Genomic DNA, 24,032 nt, shown 5'->3' on the forward strand with positions numbered 1-24,032 from the left:
CAAATTACTTGAAATACATATCAGCCTATACTGTTACACAAATTAAATGAAAATCAATCAGGAATAAATAATATTTAACTGGGAATAAATAAAAGCTTTCTGCATACTGCTTTAAATTTTTAAAGTAATTTGATATTGATTAATCACATAACATTAAGCTTAACATTCTTCCAGAAATTCTTTGTCATTCTCTAAGTGCGCTTATATTACTTCACTACTTAAAAAAACCCAAACCCTCACTTTCCTCTTCCTTATTAGATATGGATTGATTAAACTTACTAACTTGCAATACTGCCACGCTACTACAAGACTTCTTTGACTACTATTTGCACCTCATATGGGGGAAAAAACATTACAAGAAACATTGAAGATTACATGCAGAGATTTGTGAAGTCAAAAACCCCCATGATTTGAGAATTTATACTGTTAATGTTGCATGTAAATTATTTAAAATACATAAGAAAGTTTTAAAGCAACAGATATCAGAGGATACCAAGACAAAGAATTTAATTTCAGAGAAATATTGACATATTTTGTAACTTTGGAAACACATGACAGATTGTAGGGAATCCCATAAAGAATCTCTCCTACAAAACTACAAAAAAAGGTTTATGTTGTAAGTATTTAACAGCTAAGGAATGCAAAAATTTTATAGCATCTAATTAATGTTCAAGAATAATCAATCAGCAATGAAGTAACTGATAGAAATTACAGGTTTGGAAAAAAAAGCATATTATGAAGAAATGTGCATTTACAACCACAAAAGGTCTTAGATTTCTTCTGATTTCCAATTGTGTGACAGTCCACAGTTTTCAGAAATCTGTACTTGAGCTAGCCAAAAACTCCTTCACATTAACCGAAAGCCCCAAAATATTGAAATGTCAGAAAGCTTGTTGCCAGGTTTTCCTGTTTTCTTCTTATTGAGACTCTGAATTTCAGCTCACCCTTCAAGGTAAAAGTAAATTTTTCTCCTCTCCTTCCTCAATTGTGCTGCACTACAGCAAATAATGTATGAAGATCTTGGACAAAATTAAGAGGTTTATCAGGAAAAAAAAAGAACCAAATCAAAACTGAACCAAAAAACATGCTGTATTGGAATGCAAGGGTCCTCCCATTAGAAACTTTGTGTTCTTTATGTGTTATATGGCTCAATATGAAGAAAAAAGCAAAGAAAAGAATGTTGACAATCAGAACATAAGGATACAATTCTTATGTGCAGGATCAGTGAGCATTACCATTTTCTTGGTACTTAGACAATTTGCTATTACCATTACTACTTGCCAAAAAAAATTTCTGACATTGCAGAAATTACACCTTCCCTCCCATGGTAAGACAGCTAAAAGTCAGGAAGGTTCACTGAAAAAATTAGAAGTATCTGGAAAAGTCATGAACATCCACAGTGATGTCACCATAAGACAGTTCAAAGTGATGCTTATCTTTATGAGGACTAAAACAAACCCATAGTATAGTAAAGCGCATGTTCTGATTACATAGTTTGACTGCCCTGTCAATGCATTTAAATAAACATCAAATGAGTTGCTGTCTAAGCAAAGGATCTTCATTAAGAATAAGAGAATCATGACAGAATGATTTGGATTGAAATAGACCCTAAAGATCATCTAGTTCCAAGCCCCATGTCATGGGCAGGGACACCTTTTACTGGACCAACCTGGCCTTGAACACCTCCAGGGATGGGGCATCCACAACCTCTCTGGAAGCCTGTTTCAGTGCCTCACTACGCTCACAATGAAAAATTTCTTCCTAATATCTAATCTAAACCTACTGTCAGTTTGAAGCCATTCCCCCTTGTCCTATCACTACATGCCCTTGCAAAAAGTCCCTTTCTAATTTTTATTCCTGACCTGTTGTTACAGTCTTTAGAAATGGTTTGCCTCATCAAGTTGTTGTGTCTTCTTGAGGTTGCAGACCTTTAATGAGCTTCTTTCCAGGGCTATTACTAATAAGGATTTATATTGTGAATAAACTAAACATGATCTGAGTATTGCAATGCAAATATGAACCTGTTTTAATATTACACATATAAAGGGAAATAGTTTTTGTTGGTCTGTGCTTACATATAGATTCCTAAGAACTGTAACTATAAGCTGCAGGTGATTTCTCATGCCACAATCTCAACCTATTTCGAAATATGTCTCTTTAAAAATTTGGCAGGTTAATGCCTCATGTTTCCTGAAGTCTGTAATTTTCTAATTGCAGTACCCCAATGCCGGCAGTTCTGACAGCAACCAGAAGGTGACTTACTCTTTATTTCTGAAAATAGATACCTGGGTTTGTTTTATTCATCTTCATTCCTGAATTACAGCAGCTCAAAGAGATCCAGATGTGAAGAAAGCATTAAAAAGCTTCAGATTCTTCAAAATGTAGCAAATAGAAGTTTATTACCCAAACTGGTGTCACCTCCAGAAACCACTGATGACTGTAGAATATCCATTAGCTGGTATATTTTTTTCTTGTCTACTTTTGTACCTCTCTAATTTATTTGTCAAATAAGTAGGATTCTAGAGGAAGACTGCTCAGATGTACATGACTTCTTAAATCACCATTTAAAAGTATAACTTAAAAATTTATTTAAAATGTAGAAGTTCCATGTGAACATAGTTCTGAGACATAAACAAGCAAAACAAATTAAAAAGCTTGAAGTGACCGCATTGAAAGGAAAAATAGTATTTAAAACAGTTCTGATATGGGCTAGAACTCATAGCTGATCATTTCAATCCTGTGGCCTTCTTTCCCTTAAATAACAGTTCGTATTTTAGCTGTATTACAGGAGAGTCAAATTAGCACACTGCATCTTAGTTATACAAGGACACAAGATTTACAGATACTATTTTCAGTTCCATCTTCTTGATTCAAACACAAGGAAGAGGCTGAGGAGGAGATGAACCTACCTCATACTCTTAGCTTAATCATTCAATCCACAGGCGTCCTTTTAAGGACATTACTAACCAAAAAATAGGTTTATTTTCATTAATGGAGTGCATATAGGCAAACATTTGATGTAATTTTGGGATATACATTGAAACAATATCTTTTAGCATCTAGCTGTAGGGAAATAACATGAACTAGATAACCTTGAATTGGATGATGCTCTTAGTCATACGAATTAGTATTGGTAGTCCTGCAAGAAGCAGAGAGTTAGATTCAGTATTCCTTATGGGTCCTTTCCAACTATGATTCTATGAAATTTTGTAGTACAGCATTACATATGTAGCAAGATATGTAGCTGAGTAGTGTAATGTTTCCTGTTCGACATCCCATCCCATCTCTGCGCAAAGAGCATAGAGATTTGATGCTATTCAGCAGTGGTTAGCGTACAATGATAGATCTATTTCCCAAGGCTACACTTAGGGAATCTGTAATCAAGCTCAAGATATGAAAGACTGATAGCTCTAGTAGCTGATACAAAACACACTATATTTAACATTTGTGACAACTGTATATTTTATTCTGCAATAATAATTTAGATTGTCTATGAAATACTCCTGCTTTTAATAAAGGTAATTTGTGGTGGTGGTAGGTCAAATACGTAACATATGCACTTTAAAGAGTTTTAGTCTCTTTTGTAATTAACTACAGTTACCTTTCTAAATTTCTGTGTAAACCTACGAGATTAATTGCCATAAACTTTCAATGCTGACATCTTCACTACTATGGTCTTATATCAAAGGTTTAAAAAAATTTTCCTGATACACATTAAGACCCAAGAAAACTGTTTCTGCTTCTAGTTAAATATATATGGACTTGCTTTCTGAAAAATAAAATTAATGAAACAGGATTTGTGCAAGAAACAAGGGAAAACAATTAAATAACTTGTCTACAGATAAAAGTGAACACACAATAACTTGCCTGGATGTAACATATTTTTCATACATTTCTTCCCTAGCTTTTTTGGCATCCTCTAGCTGAATCTGAAGTCTTTCAAGACGATCTTCTTCATGTGCACAGCGAACACTAAGCTCCATGTTCTGGCGATTAAGATAATCTTTATCTTTTTGCAACAAGTTGAGGGATTGTTGTATGGTTGCCAGCTAAAAAAGGTATTAAAAAGAACACTTTAACATGAACTTCAAGGTAAGTATTTAACCTATGTACACATATTTGCAATTTCATTTTAACTCTCTTCTGTGAGAAAAACATAACTGTGCTCTCTCTCCAAGTAACAGGTTTTATATATATATATATATATATATATATATACACACACATACATACATACATATATATATATATATATATATATACATACACACACAGTGAACAGACATCCTGGATTACTGCACGAAGAAAGAAAGCAGTTACTGCTCCTATAATTAGTCCCCCCCGGAACAAATACTCTGTCAAACACAATTGGATGCTCCTCCAGTACAGGACTTGTGATGCTACACCAGTATACACAAAAACCAGCAGGACCTTCCAGGAGATTAGAGCTACTTTTATTCACTCTCATATTAATTTAGTATGAAGTTAATCAAAAAAGCCATTGTTTTTGCTATACTACAGTATTTGATGTGTACATACAAACTGGATGTACACAACAATACTTTTTTGGCCACTGTTATATGGAGAGAACAAACTTGCCTTTTGATGTCCTCTAGCAGTGATAGAACACTGAGGAATAAACAGCCTAACCAAGCCTTCAGATTGATATCAAAGAGCAGAATATAAAAGGTATTTTCTAGTAGAAACTAATTTTTTTCCCTAATATTTCTGACAATCTCTATGTCTGTAAAATTAGGCAGAGCAGTAGCATGTTTGAGGTGGAAATCATAGCCACTATTTTATATGTAATATTGTTATACAGAGACACTAAGGAATGCAATCTCTCCTGGATACTTTCAGGAGGAATCTGTTACAGCTGCTAAAGTGTTAACACACAAAAATCCTCCATATTATTCTTCCCTGAACCAGTGCAGAAGACAAGAACAACCTTCTCATGCAGTGCCTTTCAAATGATATTAAAAAATAAATTCATAAATTATTTCAGAACAGCTAATCCATTATTTCCTCTATTTCTTTTGGTGTTTCCTGGAATAATTTCTGTACAAAATCACAGCTTAAAAATAGTCTTACTTTTGCGTTCAAGTTGCACTGAGCTACAAACCATCTGATAATCAGGCAATGATGATATAAACTGAAAAGGTTTCTTTCTTGGGATTCAGTAAAAGTCTATTCTCTCTCCTGAAAAGCTGTTGCAAAGTTACACCTACAAGACAGGAAGGGGGAAATCCCTCAGCAATGCTAATAGTTCTGGATGATTCTATCCTAATTAGCTTACTTAAGGTGAAAAATTCATCCTGGAGGTTCAGTGAGGCAATCCTCCCTATGAACAATTTGATGCAGAAATAGTGAAAGTGCATACTGAGTAATGGAAGCTTGTACTGGTATAAACCATCGCAAATCCTATAGATCAAGGCAGTGAACTTGGAAACATTCTCTACATACATTTCTTTTTGAGTCCCTTGACCCAAAAGTTATCATACATGTCCATCACTGCACACAATTTTTGACTCTTGGATGAATGAATTATTGAATGGAAAAGCAGCAAGGGGCATTTCTTTGGATCTAACAGGCCTCTGCCTCTTGGAATGTCCTTGGAGAAGCAGAAATGTATTCTCCTGTGCAAAACCAGTGTTACGAGAATGGTAATGGCTGAGATTTGAGTAAAATGACTGACCTATCTGGATCACAACTCACTGGAATTCTAACAAAGATAAGAACCCCTCTGCACCTGAAGAGGCATTTATTCTCTGGCAGAGACCAGAAGAGCTCTACCAAGATAGTCGTGGACTGCAGCACACAATGCAAAAGGGGTTGAGAGAAATGTTTGGAGCTTTTTTCAGCCTTTAGAAGAGAAATCTGGTCAAGGAAAATCCTATTGTTATCTTCACTTATCCAAGTGGAATGCATAGAAAAATCCAGATTCTTGGCAGTACATAGTGACAGGACAAGATGCAAGAGAAAAAAGCTGCAACAGTTCTGATTAGGTTTTACAAAAATATTTGCACAAAGAAGGCAAACAAATACTGGAACAGATTGTCCAAAAAGCTGTGCAACCTCCATCTTTGGAGATACTAAAAACTTGACAAAGCCTTTGTGGTGGGGGGAAACAGTTTTTCCCCCTGCAGTTATAAAATGGTAAAACCCCAGGGGGCAGTGACCCTTGGAGTTTTGAAGTTTTACCCAATGAGTGCTTCTGCGAAATATAAACATACCACACTCAGAATGGAAGAGAAGGTAGTTGTAGTTTGGTGGTAGAAGAAGTAGCCATGTTGTGAAAGCCATGAGGAGTGAGGGCAGGAGCCCCCTGGGTGGCTCTGGTCCCCCCAGCTGGGGCTGGGGCTGCAGGAACTTGGAACAGTGTTAAGTTGGACTATGTATCTGTAGGTATAAGCCGGGGGATGTTTCTCCACCGTGAGCAGCAGCAAGAGATACTGAAAGCAGCGGTAGACCAGCACTGACCAGAGAAACCGTGGTTGAGAGCCAAAAGAAAGCAGAAAACAGCATGCAACCAAAGAAGACACAGAGTTGTCTGAGAGAGCCGAGAACAAGAGCCAGCAGCAGCAGAGAGAGCAGAACCAGCTCTACAGAGACAGAGTTGGGGTAAGAACTGAAACCAAAAAAACCCCCCAAACTCCTTGGAGACCCCTCACGTCCTAGAAAGGAGGGGTGAAGTGCAGGATGCACTACAGAGAGGAGCTGGAAAGCTCCGAGAAGAATGCGGAGGGTGACCTTGGTCCCCCCTGCTGCTTGAGACAGAGCACAGGAGCTCTGGTAGAACTCTTGAGGCAAAGGCTTCTAACTGAAAGCTGCCCGAGATGTTCTGACTCAGAGGTGAATCCCCTGAGGAAGGGACCTTCATGGGGGTCTTACACCCCATGATATGACTGTGGTGAAGTGAGTTTTGTCCTTGTTATGCAGTCCACAGAAGAGAAGACCCTCGCTTTAGACGATGGGCCACGAGGGCTTGGATACCCCTCATGAGTACTGGCAGAGATCCAGTCACAGCTGCTGCATGCATGAGAAGAAGAAAGCCTGCTGCCTTAGAGATATTGCTGCTCTGAAAGTGGAAAAGGGATCTTTTCTTCTTCCCTCCTGGACTTTTATTTGGAGGGGAGAAGAGATTTGATCCATTGTAAATACTTATGTCATGGTAGAGATAGCTAAGATTGTATATAATGCATTGTAGTATTTATTTGTACAGTCATTGTAATATATATTCCCTTTCCCCCATTTTGAGTCTCATGTAGTGTCTGGAAAACCCATCTCACATTGGGTTGAGATGTGAGAGGGGGCTTGGACTAGGGAATTAGATTTTTGGGGCTCTCAAACCATGACAGCCTTAAGCAACCTGACCTAACCTTTTTCTGCATTGCATGGGAAGGTTGGAGCAGCTGGTCTCCTGAGGACCATTCTAATTAAATTATTCCACGATCCTGACAGACTTGATTAGACAAAGAATCAAATTCCTGAGGTGAAGAAATACACAATTACTAAAGTAAGGACTTTACCTCTTTTGCTAAGTCGTTTCTTTCTTTAGCTTGTGCTTTGTATGACACCTCTAATATTTCATATTTTCTTCTGAGTTCTGATAATTCATGCTCAAATACATCACGTTCACTGTTAAAACAAAGTAAAACTATTAGATGCATAAAGTGTAACGAACAAGATTCCTGTTCATTTGTAATTTCTCAACCTTATTTCAGTTCGTGACACTGACTTCTTCCATAGGGCAGTTACTGATAATCTTACTTTTTCAGTTATTAACACCTAGAACAGTACCTTATTATATGAAACAATTTAGGATTATTTAATATTTAGAAACAAAGAAAGTTCTATTACAATAATCTTCAATTCCCATCCTAAATTATTTCATCCTCCTCTGATTATTTTTCTTTAGCGTAACTTTGGGCTCCCCTCTTAGCAATGAACTGCAAGCACCCTTATCCATAGCTTTAGCTTTACCAAGCTTTTGATGTTATTTTCCATTATATTCTCCTGAATCTTTTGCAGATATTGAAGCCCGATGAAAAAGTGAAGAAAGTTCATTCCCATCTTCCTAATCAAACAGAAAGAAATATATACTTGTACTCAGTTGCTGTTCTCCTTTGTATACAGTCCCTTGATACTAGAGAGGGTTGTACTACTCCTGTTTAAAATATACATGACACAGCTGCAAAAATTATGTTAGTGTCCTGAACAAGAGTGCTTTCCATATGCACAAAGAAGCATCTCTGTGTCTCCACTCTAACCCTGTCAGAACAGGGAAATGAATGAGCCAGTATGAGCTTGCAGTTCGGAAAAAAGCTAACCAAATTTATATTAAGTATAGCATAGCTTTAAAACTGAGATAAGTTGTAGGGCAGCAGAACTAGAAGATCTGACATAGCATTTTTTAAAGGCAGAAACAAACCTGGAAGTGATTAACTCCTGAAGTGTTCCCAAATATCCTCCCTCATACAGTCATGCCAACAGTGCTCTCCCCTCCCCTTCATCTGTGCCTACACAGATGAATGCAACCTACTCTCTCATATATAGTTTTGGCACGTTCATTCATGCTTTTCTCAACTCAAGACTATTTTAAATGCACACTACTAAACACTGGGGCCATTCACATGAACGTTATTACAATCCACTTATTAAGATGCAGTTGCACATAGGAAGCAAGCCATAGGATCAGTCCATCCTATTTGTAACAAGCTGCCAGCTAGATTCCAAGGCTGTCTTAGTACATATAGCTGCGAACCAGAAGAGCTGTGAATCCAGAAGACATACTCTCCTTCAAATGACTTAGTGGCAAAGTCATTTTTGTCAGTAACTCTGCCTGAGTTCATTCTGTATGAACAACTAAGGAGTTGGCAGGGTGTTTTCTATTTATAATCCCCATTTTTGAATCCATTTCCCAACAAATGTGCCAAAGGCGGTATTTCTTGTACTTGCAAACACACTAAAAATGCCTTTTGGGAGCTGGACTGCAAAGTATATGTCTATGAGTGTATTTATAAGAAGTCCATTTTCACTATTTTGCAATTGTTTTTTGCAAAACCTTGGCTAGAACTGTAAAATCTGTATTTTTAAAAAGAAACATGCTGGAACTTCCTGCAGTTAAACCAATCCACTAAGGTAATCCTAAGATTGTCTGACAAAGACTTCTCATAACAGCCCTTTCAAATTTATGACTGTAAGCATATCTTAAATTGTAAATATTAATTCCAAGGTCCTACCCTCTTAATTCACTCTGTAGGCACCACAGAGTAGAGCCTTTTGTTAGAACTCTGCTTTTAAACTAGGAAAAAAAAGAGTACTTGTTCCAAGACGCTTGGCATCAACAGCTCCCACTTCCTTAGTTGCAAAGAGACTGCTAGGCTCTTCTGAAAACATAGTAAATCTCAAAATATAAACTTTTAGGAAGATAATTTGATGCATCAGTTTTCAAAATGTTGTTCATTTTATGTCTGCAATATACTACAGGAGATAACAGAACCATTAGTGGACTGAGGAAAGGAAAAATATCTGTGGTGTGCGCAAGTCAAAAATAAAATTAAAATCTCTAGTCAATCAAGGTTGATGTTTATCTATTAATATTTGTATGTTAACACTTGAATTATAGAGATACTTACGATTTTACTTTATCATAGTTCTCTTGTCTGTAATCACCTTGCTGAATCATCTGCTTGGTATCAGCCAGTTCCAGTGTTAAACGCTGGCATCTAACCTCAAGCTCGGACCGACTCTTCCTCTCATCTTCATAGCTCTAGAAAGTAAGACATTTTGAAATGATCACAGCTACACTGCTATTTACTTAAAGCAATTACAAACTAAGTTTTGTGAAGATCTCTTATGAATATTTACATGGGAGTATTTTCATTTGTCTCAGTACTAGGAAATTTAGTACACTTTACAAAGTAACCAGTGATAACGATACTCAGCTTATTTTTATCTTATTATAAATAGAATCATAGAATCAACCGGGTTGGAAAAGACCTCTGAGATCATAAAGTCCAACTCTTGATCCAACACTGCTGTGGTTACTAGATCACGGCACTAAGTGCCACATCCAGTCTCCTCTTAAAAGCCTCCAGGGATGGTGAATCCACCACTTCCCTGGGCAGCCCATTCCAATGGCTGATTACTCTCTCTGTAAAAAATTTCTTCCTAATATCCAACCTAAACCTCCCCTGGCACAGCTTAAGACCATGCCCTCTTGTCCTACTGCTGGTTGCCTCGGAGAAGAGATTGACACTCACCTGGCTACACCCTCCTGTCAGGTAGTTGTAGAGAGTGATGAGGTCTCTCCTGAGCCTCCTCTTCTTCAGGCTAAATAGCCCCAGCTCCCTCAGCCTCTCCTCATAGGACTTGTGCTCCAGTCCCTTCACCAGCCTTGTTGCTCTTCTCTGGACCTGCTCCAGCACCTCAATATCCTTCCTGAACTGAGGGGCCCAGAACTGGACACAGTACTCCAGGTGTGGCCTCACCAGTGCTGAGCACAAGGGAAGAATCACTTCCCTGGTCCTGCTGGCCACACTGTTCCTGATCCAGGCCAGGATGCCATTGGCCATCTTGGCCACCTGGGCACACTGCTGGCTCATGTTCAGCTTCTGGTCAATCTAAACTCCCAGGTCCCTTTCTGCCTGGCTGCTCTCCAGCCACTCTGTGCCCAGCCTGTAGCACTGCATGGGATTGTTGTGGCCAAAGTGGAGGACTCGGCACTTGGCCTTGTTGAACCTCATCCTGTTGGAATCAGACCATCTCTCCAGCTTGTCCAGGTCCCTCTGTAGAGCCCTCCTGCCTTCCAGCAGATCAACACTCACCCCCTAAATTGGTGTCACCTGCAAATTTGCTGATGGTGGACTCAATCCCCTCATCCAGATCATCAGTAAAGATATTAAACAGGACTGGGCCCAACACTGATTCCCTGGGGGACACCACAAGTGACTGGCCGCCAACTGGAAGCAGCACCATTCACCACCACTCTCTGGGCCCGGCCCTCCAGCCAGTTCCTAACCCAGCAGAGAGTGCCCCTGTCCAAGTCTGGGCTGCCAGCTTTTTCAGGAGAATGCTGTGGGAGACAGTGTCAAAGGCTTTGCTCAAGTCCTGATAGACCACATCCACAGCCTTCCCCTCATCCACTAGGCAGGTCACCTGGTTATAAGAGGAGATCAGGTTGGTCAGACAGGACCTGCCCTTCCTAAACCCATGCTGGCTGGGTCTGATCCTTTGTATATCCTGTAGGTGTTGTGTGATTGCACTGAGGATGATCTGCTCCATAACCTTGCCAGGCACTGAGGTCAGGCTGACAGGCCTGCAGTTTCCCAGGTCCTCCTTGCAGCCCTTTTTGTGGATCAGCGTGACATTTGCCAATTTCCAATCATCTGGATTGAAGTGAGCCAGGACTGTTGGTAAAATGATGGAGAGCAGCTTGGTGAGCTCTTCCGACAGCTCCCTCATCACCCTAGGATGGATCCCACCTGGTCCAATAGACTTGTAAGGATCCAAGTGGCTCAGCAGGTGGCTAACTGTTTCCTCCCAGATTACAGGGGGGCTATTCAGCTTCCTGTCTCTCTCTACCAGTTCTGGAAGCCAGTCGTCCTGAGGACAACCTGTCTTACTGTTGAAAACTGAGGCAAAGAAGGTGTTAAGTACCTCAGCTTTTTCCTCATCCTTGGTGACTATGCTCCTCCTAAGATCAACAAAGAATGGAGGTTTTCCTTGCCCCTCCTTTTGCTACTGATGTATTTGTAGAAGCATTTTTTCTTATCCCTAACGGAAGTGGCTAGATTGAGTTCAAAGTGTGCCTTTGTCTCTCTAATTTTCTTTCTACATGACCTAACTATAATCCTAAATTCTTCCTGAGTAGTCAGGCCTTTTTTCCATAGTTGGTAGGCTCTCTTTTTTCCCGTAATTTCCTTCCAAATCTCCCTGTTCAGCCAGGCCAGTCATCTTCCCCACAGGCTTGCCTTTCGGCACACTGGGACAGCCTGCTCCTGTGCGTTCAAGACTTGCTTCCTGGAGCATGTCCATTCCTCCTGGACCCCTTTGTTTTCAAGGGTTGTTTCCCAGGGTACATTCTGAACTAGTCTTCTGAGTAGGCCGAAATCTGCCCTGGGGAAGTCCAGGGTAGAAGTTTTATTGATGGCCCTCTTTGCATCCCTGAGTATTGAAAACTCTACTATTTCATCATCACTGTGCCCCAGATGGTCTCCAACCACCACATCTCCCACCAGCCCCTCTGTTTGTGAACAGCAAGTCTAGCGGGGCCCCACCCCTGGTAAGCTCATTTACCAGCCAGAGCAGGAAGTTATCCTCTACATATAAATACTTGATTAATGTGCCTATTTTTTATAATGCATTTGTCTATTAGCACAACTTCCAAGACACATAACTCTCATATATACAGCTGTTTAGGGCAATAGCCTATATAGACTGTATGACATAAAAACACTCTGATCAACTTCACAGGCACCATCAACTGAAAGACTGACAGAATGCCTTCTTGAAAAAACACACCTAAATACTTGTAGGACACTACAGAAAATCTCCCTAAGCTACTAAACATACTGTAACTATTCTGTTAATAAAAAAGAATTATTTTTTTTTATATTACACAAACCTAGTCATTTTCACTTTAACTAAAATCACATTAGGTCACAATCTCAAAAATCACAACAACAAGAAAGACAGTTCTGGATGGTCTATCATTAAAAACACATTATTTAAAGACATGATTGTTACTTATCCTAACATATACTGGTACGTATACGGTTTATTTTTATGTTTACCCTAATTAACAGATATACATTCAGCAAACCACTATAAAACACTTTCTTCTTAAATCAATTAACATGCCATTATTTATAAAAATGCAACAGTAAAGTCTCTGTCAGACATTTTTAAGAGCTGTTGTCCACAAGTTAGCTAGAGTTTCAAATCTGTAACATAATGGTGTTACTACCCTGCTGTGCAGTGCAAACATGATTCACCCTGCAATAGGAAACGTCTGTAAGGGCACTTAACATTTAAGTGCAAATCAAAAGATTAAGTTTAGAATAAAATTCTTTTGTGGATATCCTGTGTTATACTGCTGCTAATATCAAGCCAGAATTCATACACTCTTCACTGAGTGGGCTACTGAAGCTCCTACAGTATTACACATCTGGTAGCTAGAAGACAACTACCTAAATTATAAAATTAAATTGGGTAATCTCTGGACAAATTTTTCATAAACAGCTTTAAAGCACCAATTAACAGAACAGTTAAATATCTACAAAATTAGTTCTTTCTAATACCTCAGCCACAAACTTAGGTTTGAATTTTATTTAACAAATCAGTTATTAATGTCATGTAGCAATATGGTGATGTCAGGGAAAGGAAGTTAAATTCTGCTTTTGAAAAGTGATACTAAGATATACCTTAAGTATGTGGATTTGTTATGTTTGTTTTTTAAAGATTTAATATAATTCCTGAAGGAACACTAATTATACTGCACAGGTCACTGTTTTTCATCTACCTAATTTTAAGGTGCCAAAGTAGTATTTTAATCACATGAAGAAACATGACAAAGCTAATAGTCATTCTAGGCTGTAAATAGGCTAACACAAAAAAAATCTGTATGGTATGCATAAATCCAGGTAGCAGATACACAAGCTTCTGGACTTCCATAGCAATACATCTTAAAGACATACAATCAGGCTGCCTGTGCTTAGGAAGAATAAGATTTGCTTTGCATGTAATGAAGTTAATTTAGTTTATAACAATGTCCATATATCCTAAACTGATTTTAAGATATCTGCAATGGAACAGCTTTATCTTTCAATTTATCTTCAAGAGCTAGCTTGAAAGTCTTGATGAACAGCTTTGTCCTGCTGAAGTAAAAAAGGGGCTTATAAAAGAATCAAGACACAGAGCCCTTTCAAGTACAGGAATGAGGTCCTGCAAATACCAATAAATAAAAATAACCTAAGTAAGCCCACAAACATCAAAATAATTAAAGGACAAACAGTACTTCCTCACACTGAATGTGACTGCAATAATAATCCCAACACCACATGGCTTTTCTTCAGTTTCTTAAGAATTCTTTGCTACTGCAGAGAGCAGCAACTCAGACTGACGAGATGGTTAAAACAAACAAAAAAACAAACCTATCCTCTGTGAGACAGATAGGCAAACATTGCCCAAAGAAATTCCTGACAGAGCTGTTTAAGAGAACCAGTATTAACCAGTACAGGTACTTTCTACAGAGCATGTGAACCAGTCCCTACCAAGAAGTGCTTCAATTTGGTTTATAAACACTGTCAACACATGGATGTTTCAAGGAAGATTCCAAACTAATGATCTGCACCACTTAAAACCCGAACTGATAGAGAAACTAAAGACCTAATGGCAGACCTCAGTTTAATGATATTGAGCTTCACTGTTATCCTCAATCTGGAATGAATAGCAGTTTACAGCAGTCACCAAAATGAACATCTACTTCAATTGCAAGTACAAAAACTAGGTGACATATTTTTTGAACAAAGTTAGTGACACCTAATACACGGTAGGGATTAGCTGATCTTTCAAAAAGCCTTCAGGGATAAGAAGATAAACAGAAATGCAGGGAAAAGATTAACCAGCCAATCAAGCAGAAGTAGCATGACTTCTTCACACTGTCTACAGATAGCCCTGTGGAAGAAAGTGATCCTGCTTTTAAAAAGCTTTTTTAAAAAGATCTTTATCTTTGAAGAATCACTTACGCAGGCCAGTATTTTGTTCATATACTAAGGTACCTAAAGCCCCTAGACAAATACAAAGCTACTGTATGATTGTGATGTGAAAACCAATTCCCTCAAGTTACTTGGATGAGGTGCTGCTCCTTGGTAAAGATGACATTTTGCTTTAATTGTTTACACAGTCTGCATTCAAAAACTATTGGTAAATACATTATTTATTGGAATACAACTGCTCCAATGTCAGGAAGAAGCTATACATAATTGGATGAATAAGACATCTCTAGTACATTGATTTGAAATTGGTAATCTGCCAAGAATTGTAGAGGGGTTACTATCTGCCCACAAAAATTAGAAACAAAAATGTTGAGCTACTCCAAAATAGAGAAACTCGACAAGAAAAGTAAGAAAGAAAAGCTTTGGCCTAAGTGCTTCTATAGCAAAAGAAAGTAGGGGGGAAAAAAGCTCTTTCTCTAGATCTGAGCTTACTAGAATCTCCAGTGAAATATTCTCAGGTGAAAAGGATCCTTGAGATCACTGCATTACAGAGTAGTATAATTAAACCATTTGGTACTTCTGAACAGCTAGCAGTCATTATGAGCCACAGCTATGCATCAAAAGAGTTAGAAAGATATTGGACAGAAAAGGGAACTTTCACAGATAAATCATTTCCTTGAGTCTTGGAAATGTTAAACTGCTCCCTCAAGTTCATAATTACTGGTAGAGGATCTTCTTTGCAGCTTTTTTTCTGGAACAATATTAAGAACAATGAATGGGAGGAAAAAAAAGCATGTACTTCATCTAAGACTGAGGCCTCATCTGTCCTTTCTAGAGAGAGTTATGAAAACCAAGTAATCAAGGTACTGCTTGAAAGAAGTGGTGTCAGGGGGCTGGGGAAGTGTTCTAGACTGCAGTCTTTACATATATGCAAACTTTAGGAGAAATCTGAGGGATTACAGTCCTTCTGGAGTATCAAGAACAGCCGCAGTTTTCTAACATTCAGATACATCTAGTGCCAACTGATCCTTTGAGTACAAAAGCTTAGTTTATTCTTTGAAAACTATAGATGGGCTTTTCCTCCAGTTGGAAAATATTATCAGAGAGCAAACTGTTACTTATGTCTAGCAAAACTTGAGAGCTACTAATCCTGATTCAGAGACAAGCCTTAGAAGAGATCTTTGTCCTACACATAACCAGCTTTCTCTTTAGGTTTACCATAGGTTTTAGAGACTGTCATACTATAAATTTTATTGCAAGTCCTGAAGACAACTTTACAGAAAAAATAACTGAGGAAAGGAAGCCCTGATAAACCTGTATCGAGACCGAATTCCAGGAAAACACTGCCAAGAAACTCCTAGCCAGAAAAAGAAAGCAATACTTAATCTTCTAAAGCTATAAAGAAAAGCAAGGTTTCCTTCCCAGACTCTCTCTAAGTCTTGAGAGCAACTCATGAGTAGTAAATTACATCTGTTTGAGGGAAGGTTCTGACCACTTTGGAAGCAAACAACTCTGAAAATACTAAACCGATGTTCTGCATGGGAACACACTCATCAGAAGCTGGTTTTGTTTCGAGGAAGCTCCTGGTAATACACCCCTATAGCTGGACTTCCTTTTCTATCTGTACCTCCAAAGGTGGTGGTGCCAACATTACATAAACTTGAAGTACTAAGCACTGTAAAAGGAGGACTAAAATGAGCCTGTACTACACATTGAGTAACAAGTCAGTCAGCACTGCAATACAAGAGCATCATTTTACCAGTTCCACTGCCTCCTCCTGGTCTGTGGCTGCTGTACCTAGATCAGATGCAACAATTGTGCATAGAGAGCCATTAACTTAGCAGCTGGACAGCAGAACCACTTATACTTACCACTTTAAAAACAGAAAGTGGCAACACATCTTTTGACACTAGCTGTGTTTATCAGACTATGTTCCAGTGCTAGAAACCAGTCCTCACACGCTATTTTCTGCTACCAGTTGTTAGAAGCAGCTCCTTGCCCGGCTGGTCTGTGTTACAGATTCAGCAGCCTTTGATTAAGTGCTAAGAGCAGCTACACACAGTCAACAAGAGAAATTTACAAAGTCAAGAGTTTTAGTGGTCTCACTTTTCAGCACACTAAGAACTAAATGAGTGCTAACAGGGGCTAACACACACTTAGGCCCTACTGCACCTTCTGAACCAAGAAAATATATTTTCATACACCTTGAGTACAAATAAAGGTGACAAACATTCAGAAGATGTGTTTCGTGCCCTAAAGTTTTTCTAATACAAATGAATTAATGAATTGCCTAGAGATAAAGAACAAGTGGATTTGTCAAGTCTTAGAAGATTAGTTTCTAGAAGGTTACAATGACAATTCAATTTTTACAGAAACAAGCTTCCTATCTGGTACAGTTGCTTATAAGCTCAGTTGGCTGAGAGGCCACAATATCAGGCCACTACACTCACAAGGTCAGGCCAGGTCTGTCATGCCAAAACCAAGTATGATTGGTTTCTGTTTGGTATGGTTCCCTTCCACCCTCCAGGACAAAAACAAAACAAAACAAAACAGCACCATGTAGCAAAAAAAGATTTAATGGGTTTGAATACCTGATTTTATATAACTAATACTGAGCCAGAATACAGGCTCATTATGACAGCATTTGGAGCATAAAACTAGTCTGCTTTATTTTCTCACAAAACAGTATATACAGGCTCATGATAGAGAAAAAATAAATTAAGTCTCTTACATTCACACTATGAAACAAGAAGACTAAAATTACAGCTCATCTCCCTTGACCAAATTTAAAGAAGGCAGCCATCCTGTCACAAAAAACCAGAACTGATGTCAGGCAATGGTTGTCTTATATGATGAATTCATTTCACATTTAAACTTTCCTAGAGTTGACTTAACATATTAAGATAAGTTTGAAATTTCCTTCAAACTTTTTCAATTCTTTGTTGGCTAGATAGACTTTCCTATGAGCCTAGAACTAATTCTCTCATGTACCTCATAACCTTATTTCTGGGTGAATATTTACATGCATAGAACTTACTCAGACCTAGACAGTCAGCCATGAACAATCAGAAAAGTCAGCAAAATCCCCCTTCCCCAAGCCATTAGTAGTTAATAGAAAGATTTGGGGTAAACATATTTTTTGTTCTTTCCATGTTCCACAAAGAGGGAAAAACCCCATGCTGAAACTCATTAGGAAGAGCCTTAATTATCTGCAACAGCAGAAAAAGAAAGGAATGCTTATTGTAGGAAGTGGTTTATTCTCACAAAGAAAAAAAACCAAAAAAACGATTGTCTTAACTTCAATGATTTTGTATTTCAAATGTCTGTATTATTAGTTTCCTAAAGAAGCTTTAAACTCAGAAGAGACACTTTGTTGATAAGCCATGTAGAAAACAGAAATATTGCAGTGGTTGGAGAAAACTTAAAATTTAAGAAATGGAAACCCAGAAGAAGGTTTCAAAGAGTATAAATTATTAAACGACAGGCAAGAAACTTAAGCAACCATGTTTCATGTACCTGGAAAAAAAGAATGATTGAAATACAAAAAAAACCCCAAAAACCACTTCCAGTAAAGAGTATAAGAGCTTAGGTAAGGCTATTAACAAAAGTTTATTTCCTACTCATAAATTTCCTTGCAATAACGTTTGACCTTACTGAAGGAGCTCAAATAAATAAGTTACCCCAGCAGTACCCCTTGAAATCACTTCATAAACTGCAAGAGATGGTAGGCATGCCAGCTTCAGTGTACCAAGTACATTACAGATTCTAAAGTACCTTCACATATGGATGATGCTCCTCTTCACTTAATATCTGTAACAGCCTGAGGTACCTTGTTACAGTGACACTTACCAAGGCACAGGGTCAAATCTGAACTTGCCAGAATCAAACTACAGAGGCTCTTAAAAATACCTCATATCAGGTCACTTTTCATTAAATACCCAAACCACACCATTGCTTTGTGTAACATACAGGATAAAGATTTGGAGGTTTTTTGTACCTACTGAAGAAACTGTAGTAAGTGATCTTATCTGAAACCTGAGAATTTTGTGACATTTCAACATCTGGATCTCTTCTCTGATTTTTTTCCTGGAGAGTTATTAATTTTTACTAATTGCCTCTCACTTTAAGCATGTAAATAGAGTATAGGCATTTAAAGAAGCACCTCAGTTGAACATAGGCAACATTTTAGTGCTTCTTTTGCAGACATAAAAGCAAAGCACAGCACACTTAAAACTTGGAAAAATAGATCAATGGGAAAGGTGGATACTGCCACCATGTGGTGTAAAAAGAACAAAACTGGAAGTTTCTGTATTAAAGGTCAATGTACCGAGAAAATTGTTTCTAGCACAACTTTAATTATTGTTATCTACTGTCTTGTTAATTTGCTTCAGCAAAAATTAATATAGATGTCAGTCAAGTCTCAGAAGGCTAAATCCTTCTGAATAATTTTATTAAATCAGAGCATATTAAATGCACAATGAAGGAAAATGCTTATGTAAGACAAAATGAACAAGATTAATTTAATCTCAGTTATGACCAGAGATATTACAAAATAATGCTGAACCACATAAATGTACACATTTTATTGACTACTTTTTCTAATTCAATCAAAAAGAGAAATGAAAATAATTTCAGAAGATAATCTTATGTAAATAATTTCTCATACACTTGATTATTCTGTAAGTAAATTTCAGAGGCAGAAAAAGGCAATAAATAAAAAAATATTCTCAGAAGTAGTAAAATGACAGTGGCATTTAAAGGCCCTGATAGCCAAGACTTTGATAAATATACTATGGGTACCTAAAACTATGTGATCCCAACTCCACATTTATGTGGAACTAAGCTAAAACACAAATTACCCTGGATATATACATGCCAAAAATACTATAAATACCTTAAAAACAACATTATTCTTATACTGTTTCAACTCCTTTGCTCTTTGAAAATAAAAATTAAATATATTTATATAATTTGTTTCTCTACTTCTGGTGTTTAGCCTTTACTTGAAATCAAATTATCTTTCTCTTTAGTACAGAAATAAATAGGAAAATTAAAATATAAAAAGTTGAAAAGCATAGCAAAGAAATGCAACCACAAAGAATTATTAAAAATCCATTTTTATATCACTAATATAAAAGGTGAAGCAAATTACTATCAAGACATCACATCTCAAAAACTATACACTGAAACATCATGGTGTCTTCACCTGCTGCTGGGTGGATCTCCTGTCTCAGCTTCCCCACCTTGAACCTTGCCCTCAGAAAGCACCAGACAGCTGGTAAGAGAGTACCCTGAACAGTCTCATGAGTACATCTTGCAGGGTAGCCATGGCATAAAATTAGCTATTATACAGAAATGTACACACCATGTTTCTTCTTTCCCTCCCTTCCTCCCTCTCTGCCCTCTTCTCCCCCCAGTAATTTTTATATAGGAAAAAAGCTTCTATATCTTATACATGAATAATGATTTGGAGAATGAGGTTTTCACAATATATATATTTACACAGTTTCTTAACTAAGATAACTCAGAAGTACAGACCTCTGTCAGAGACTTCAGCTGGGATTTGTACCCACTTAGTTCTTCTGTAAGACTCCCCTTTTTCATCTGTAGATCACTTAGCTCTTTTCTTAAGGAATGGACTACTTCATAAAATCGGACCTAGAAGAACAAGATATATATTCAAAATTGAGACTAACAAAATTGCAATTGCAAAACTATAATCCTCAAAACAAATCAGCTCAACATTTTACGGCAATAATTCACTGAGTTATTTCTAGAGCACGACAGAAACCTGGTTGGGGAGTTGGGATGCGGTGAAGTAAACGTTACAGCAAAACCAGCACCTTTCTTCAACCTTTAACAGCATCGGCTATGAAATAATCAAAATATGTTTGGCACTGAACAAAAGAGAAAAATAAAGGTAAAGATTACATTACTGGTCAACTAAGGCAGGTCCAAGTCAGGCTTCCCAAATTAAAAAAAAAAAAAAAAAAAGGTTGCTAGTGAACCACATGGCCCCCTGCACTTATTTGTGCCAAACCTAGAGCCTATTTGATTAACAGTGCAAAAAGCGAAAAAAACAAACCCAAACAAACCAAAAACCTATTTAGCAATAACTAACTTAACATGCTAACTTCCCCCAAGCAAACATGAATTTTTATGAGGTGTGTAGAAATGGTGAGGGATTAATTTTTGTTTTCTGCCAGTTCAGTGTGCTGAATTTGCACCAAGAAAAATGCAAGAGCCAGCGCAGGAAAGCAGGAACAGCACATAAGCAGGAAGAACTGTGACACACACACACCCCATACACCTTCAGCAGTAATATCTTGTTATATGGATTCAGCTGCATCAGGCAACTAGGCCTCTGAAAGACTCGACTCTGCTAAATTAAGACCAAAAAAATCCTTGTAAAAGGATTAAAAATAAATTAAAATCTGCAACACATACTCTGCTCTCTTCCCCCACTTTAGTTATAGGCATATTAAGTCTCACATCCATAAAACTTTTTCAGAACATTTCTACTGACCAAGAAAAAAAGACTAGAAAATACAGCAGTAAAACCACAAAGTCAGTAGTAAAAAGCAAAAAGAGACAAAACAAAAAAGAAAGTTTTTTTGGGATACAACCCCCACACATACACAGAGGTTATTACTCTCAGATTAACTTAATACCTTAAACTATTGGTTTTGGGGGATGGTGGAAAGAACAGACAGGCACTGTTTTCCTGCAAAAGCTACTGCATACCCTCCATCACTAATGCTTTGTTTGATATATGATTAAAGAATACAAGCAAGAAAGCACAAATAAAGTGACCATTCAATAGCAACGTGTACTACACTTCCATGCAGAAAGAAGACAGGTCTTGGTTTTGCTACCTGTAAGTAGCAGAAGACAAAGGAAAGTTTCAGGTGTATTTCATATAACTGACAGCATACAATTCTAAAAACACAGAAGCCATAGAAATTTGTCATGTAAACATAGATGTAGTTTGCTTTATACAATAAGGCAAGTGTGCAACATGACTGGAAAATGAGTATTTGTAGTTTTAACTGTAGCATCTGATGATTCAATTGGTCATTCTTAATACAAAAAAATAACCTTGATTATCACTAATTGGTAACCATTTAAATCATTGTGTTTTTTTCACACCTGCTTTTCCAGTAAGCTCTTGTATTTTTACTGCAATTTCCCTAGGAAACCTAACTTATGCTATCATACCACATTTACTTCTCAAACCACAACCACCTTAAAACAGATTTCCCAGTAGAAACCAAGATATCATGGGATACAGGTATCAAGAATAAATGTATTTGCACAGCCCTCCCAAGAAAAGATAATTACATGGTAACAAGAAAGTGCAAATGAATGCAGCAGATAAGGGTGAGGTTGTAGCAGAAATTCAAGTGTTACTGTTATTTAGCTAGTTTGGTGACCAAGAAACATTCATGTAACTCAACAGTCAAAGCACGCATTGCCTCTCGCCAACTCAATAGAACAGAAAGAAATTACTGGAAATGGGATTTCCAAAACATATCTTAGAAATTACAGGTTTATATCAATGTGCTATAAGCAAAGAGTTACTATTTTCCAGGTAATTTTTAAAAAACTCTTTGCGTGTGCCCACCACGTTTTATGGAAAACTAGAATTAACCTAAAAATGGGTGGGTGCAGAGGATGAAAAAGTTGGCTTCTGTTAAATGAAGTTATGTGAAAGCAGTTGGATCAGTTAACTGTCTTCTTAGACAAACAGCAACTGAGCTGTAGTTAGCAAAATGATACAACTGAAAGACACAGCAATTAAAATAAGATCAAACAGAATTTGCAGACACCGTTTTTAAACAACTTGCTGCAATTTTTTATTTTTTTTTATGACAGACTACACAAGAAGTTCACTTTACTGAACAAACTGAACTGGTGCTTGGCAGCCAAAATACTTAATGGCCTGAAGTATTATAAAATTTTGCATACACTGTTTCTAAAAAAAAAAAAATCACTCTTTTAAGTGGCAAAAAAAAAGTTTAAAAAATCTGAATTTTTACTTTTAAGTTAAAAAAAAACAGAAAAGCATGATTTTCAGAGAAAGATGCTTAAAACATAATTTTTCAGTTGTCATCATTAAATATTACCTAGTCCTCGTTCTAACATGTCATTACTCCATCCTTTTGTGGAAAAACAGTAAAAAACATCTCACATTTGCTTTAATTCCAGTATTTTAAACTTGAAATATCCCTATATACAAAATCTCCATTTAAGCTCTTCCTGCTGTTTGTCCATTATACCAGGTTTCAAACAAAGTCTAAGCATTGTATACATGTTTACTTCTATCCTGAAGATTGTAAGGTAGTATTTTATAACTGATTAAAAAAAAAAGTCTGAAAATGTCTTGCTCAAGTTGTCTAAGCAGGACCCTTTCTTGCCAAGGAAAATTTTACCCTAATATCAGTAGACTATGCTGTTAGTCTGGAGCCAGAAATTTTAAATGCCTGAGAAATAGAAAATTCTTCCTTAGGCAAGCAAAGCAGAAAACAACATTCCTTTCAACATCCTTTACCTAGCTGTCAGAAGCCAAATGGATGTACAGACAGGATAAGCAAAACAGTTCTGTAGCCACCCAGCATCTGCATCAGCTGAATAATTCAAAGTAAAGATAAACAACCACCAAGCTTAACTGATACTTTCAGGTTCACACTAATCCTCTTGCTAAGAGAAGTAACAGCAAACAGCATTTTACCACATCTTTAGAATGCCTTCTCTGGGGGAAAAAAAAAAATAAAATCAGTCAAAAAAAGTCACTTCTTCAAAAGAAAAAAGGGACATGTTAAGAAGAAAGGGGCTTCACTGAATACATAAGTAGTAGAGTTTTTGGCACAGACATAAGTAGCATTTACCCATTGAACACAAAAGGAAAAGAAAGGTAAGTTAAGGGCAGAGGGTGGTTGCTACTCATCTCTCCCACTTCATATCTTTTTGAGACCCCCTTTCTACTCACAGTCTAAGCACCCTAATTGTGCTGTGACAGCTTCACTTAGAGCAGCTGACAAGGTTACTAACTCCTGGTATCTGTCCTGCCTGGCTACATCGTCTTTTGTACTGACTGTCAATCAGCTCCCAAAGTTCCGAACATCCTGCATGCACGCCAATTTCAAGCAAGTTGACGCAGATTTCCACTTTGGTAAAAATATTGCTTTTTCAACCATTGTGGTGCGGGACTCAACAAACACCCCTCAAATACTTCTGTAGAGGGCGGTAGGTACAGTAGACATCTAGAGGATAATAATGCAGAAGGGCCCAAGCCCTTCCTGCTGCTTTCAA

At 37.6% G+C, this 24,032-nt stretch overlaps 1 protein-coding gene across 4 annotated transcripts in view; it reads right to left on the bottom strand.

Annotated features, from left to right (window-relative positions):
* The window catches only part of PIBF1 (progesterone immunomodulatory binding factor 1), a 114,977-nt gene that overhangs the window by 85,095 nt on the left and 5,850 nt on the right, over positions 1-24,032 (bottom strand). For all 4 annotated transcript variants that reach the window (XM_051780451.1, XM_051780450.1, XM_051780452.1 and 1 more), the window contains 4 exons: positions 20,259-20,378; positions 9,639-9,772; positions 7,530-7,638; positions 3,868-4,049 (listed from right to left, as the gene is read on the bottom strand). In XM_051780451.1, the coding sequence (XP_051636411.1) occupies positions 3,868-4,049; positions 7,530-7,638; positions 9,639-9,772; positions 20,259-20,378 (545 nt within the window). The remainder of the gene's footprint in view (positions 1-3,867; positions 4,050-7,529; positions 7,639-9,638; positions 9,773-20,258; positions 20,379-24,032) is intronic.

Source organism: Manacus candei, unplaced genomic scaffold (assembly GCF_025592945.1).
Source record: "Manacus candei isolate 608988 ecotype Guabito, Panama unplaced genomic scaffold, ASM2559294v1 h1tg000014l, whole genome shotgun sequence".
NCBI lineage: Eukaryota > Metazoa > Chordata > Aves > Passeriformes > Pipridae > Manacus > Manacus candei.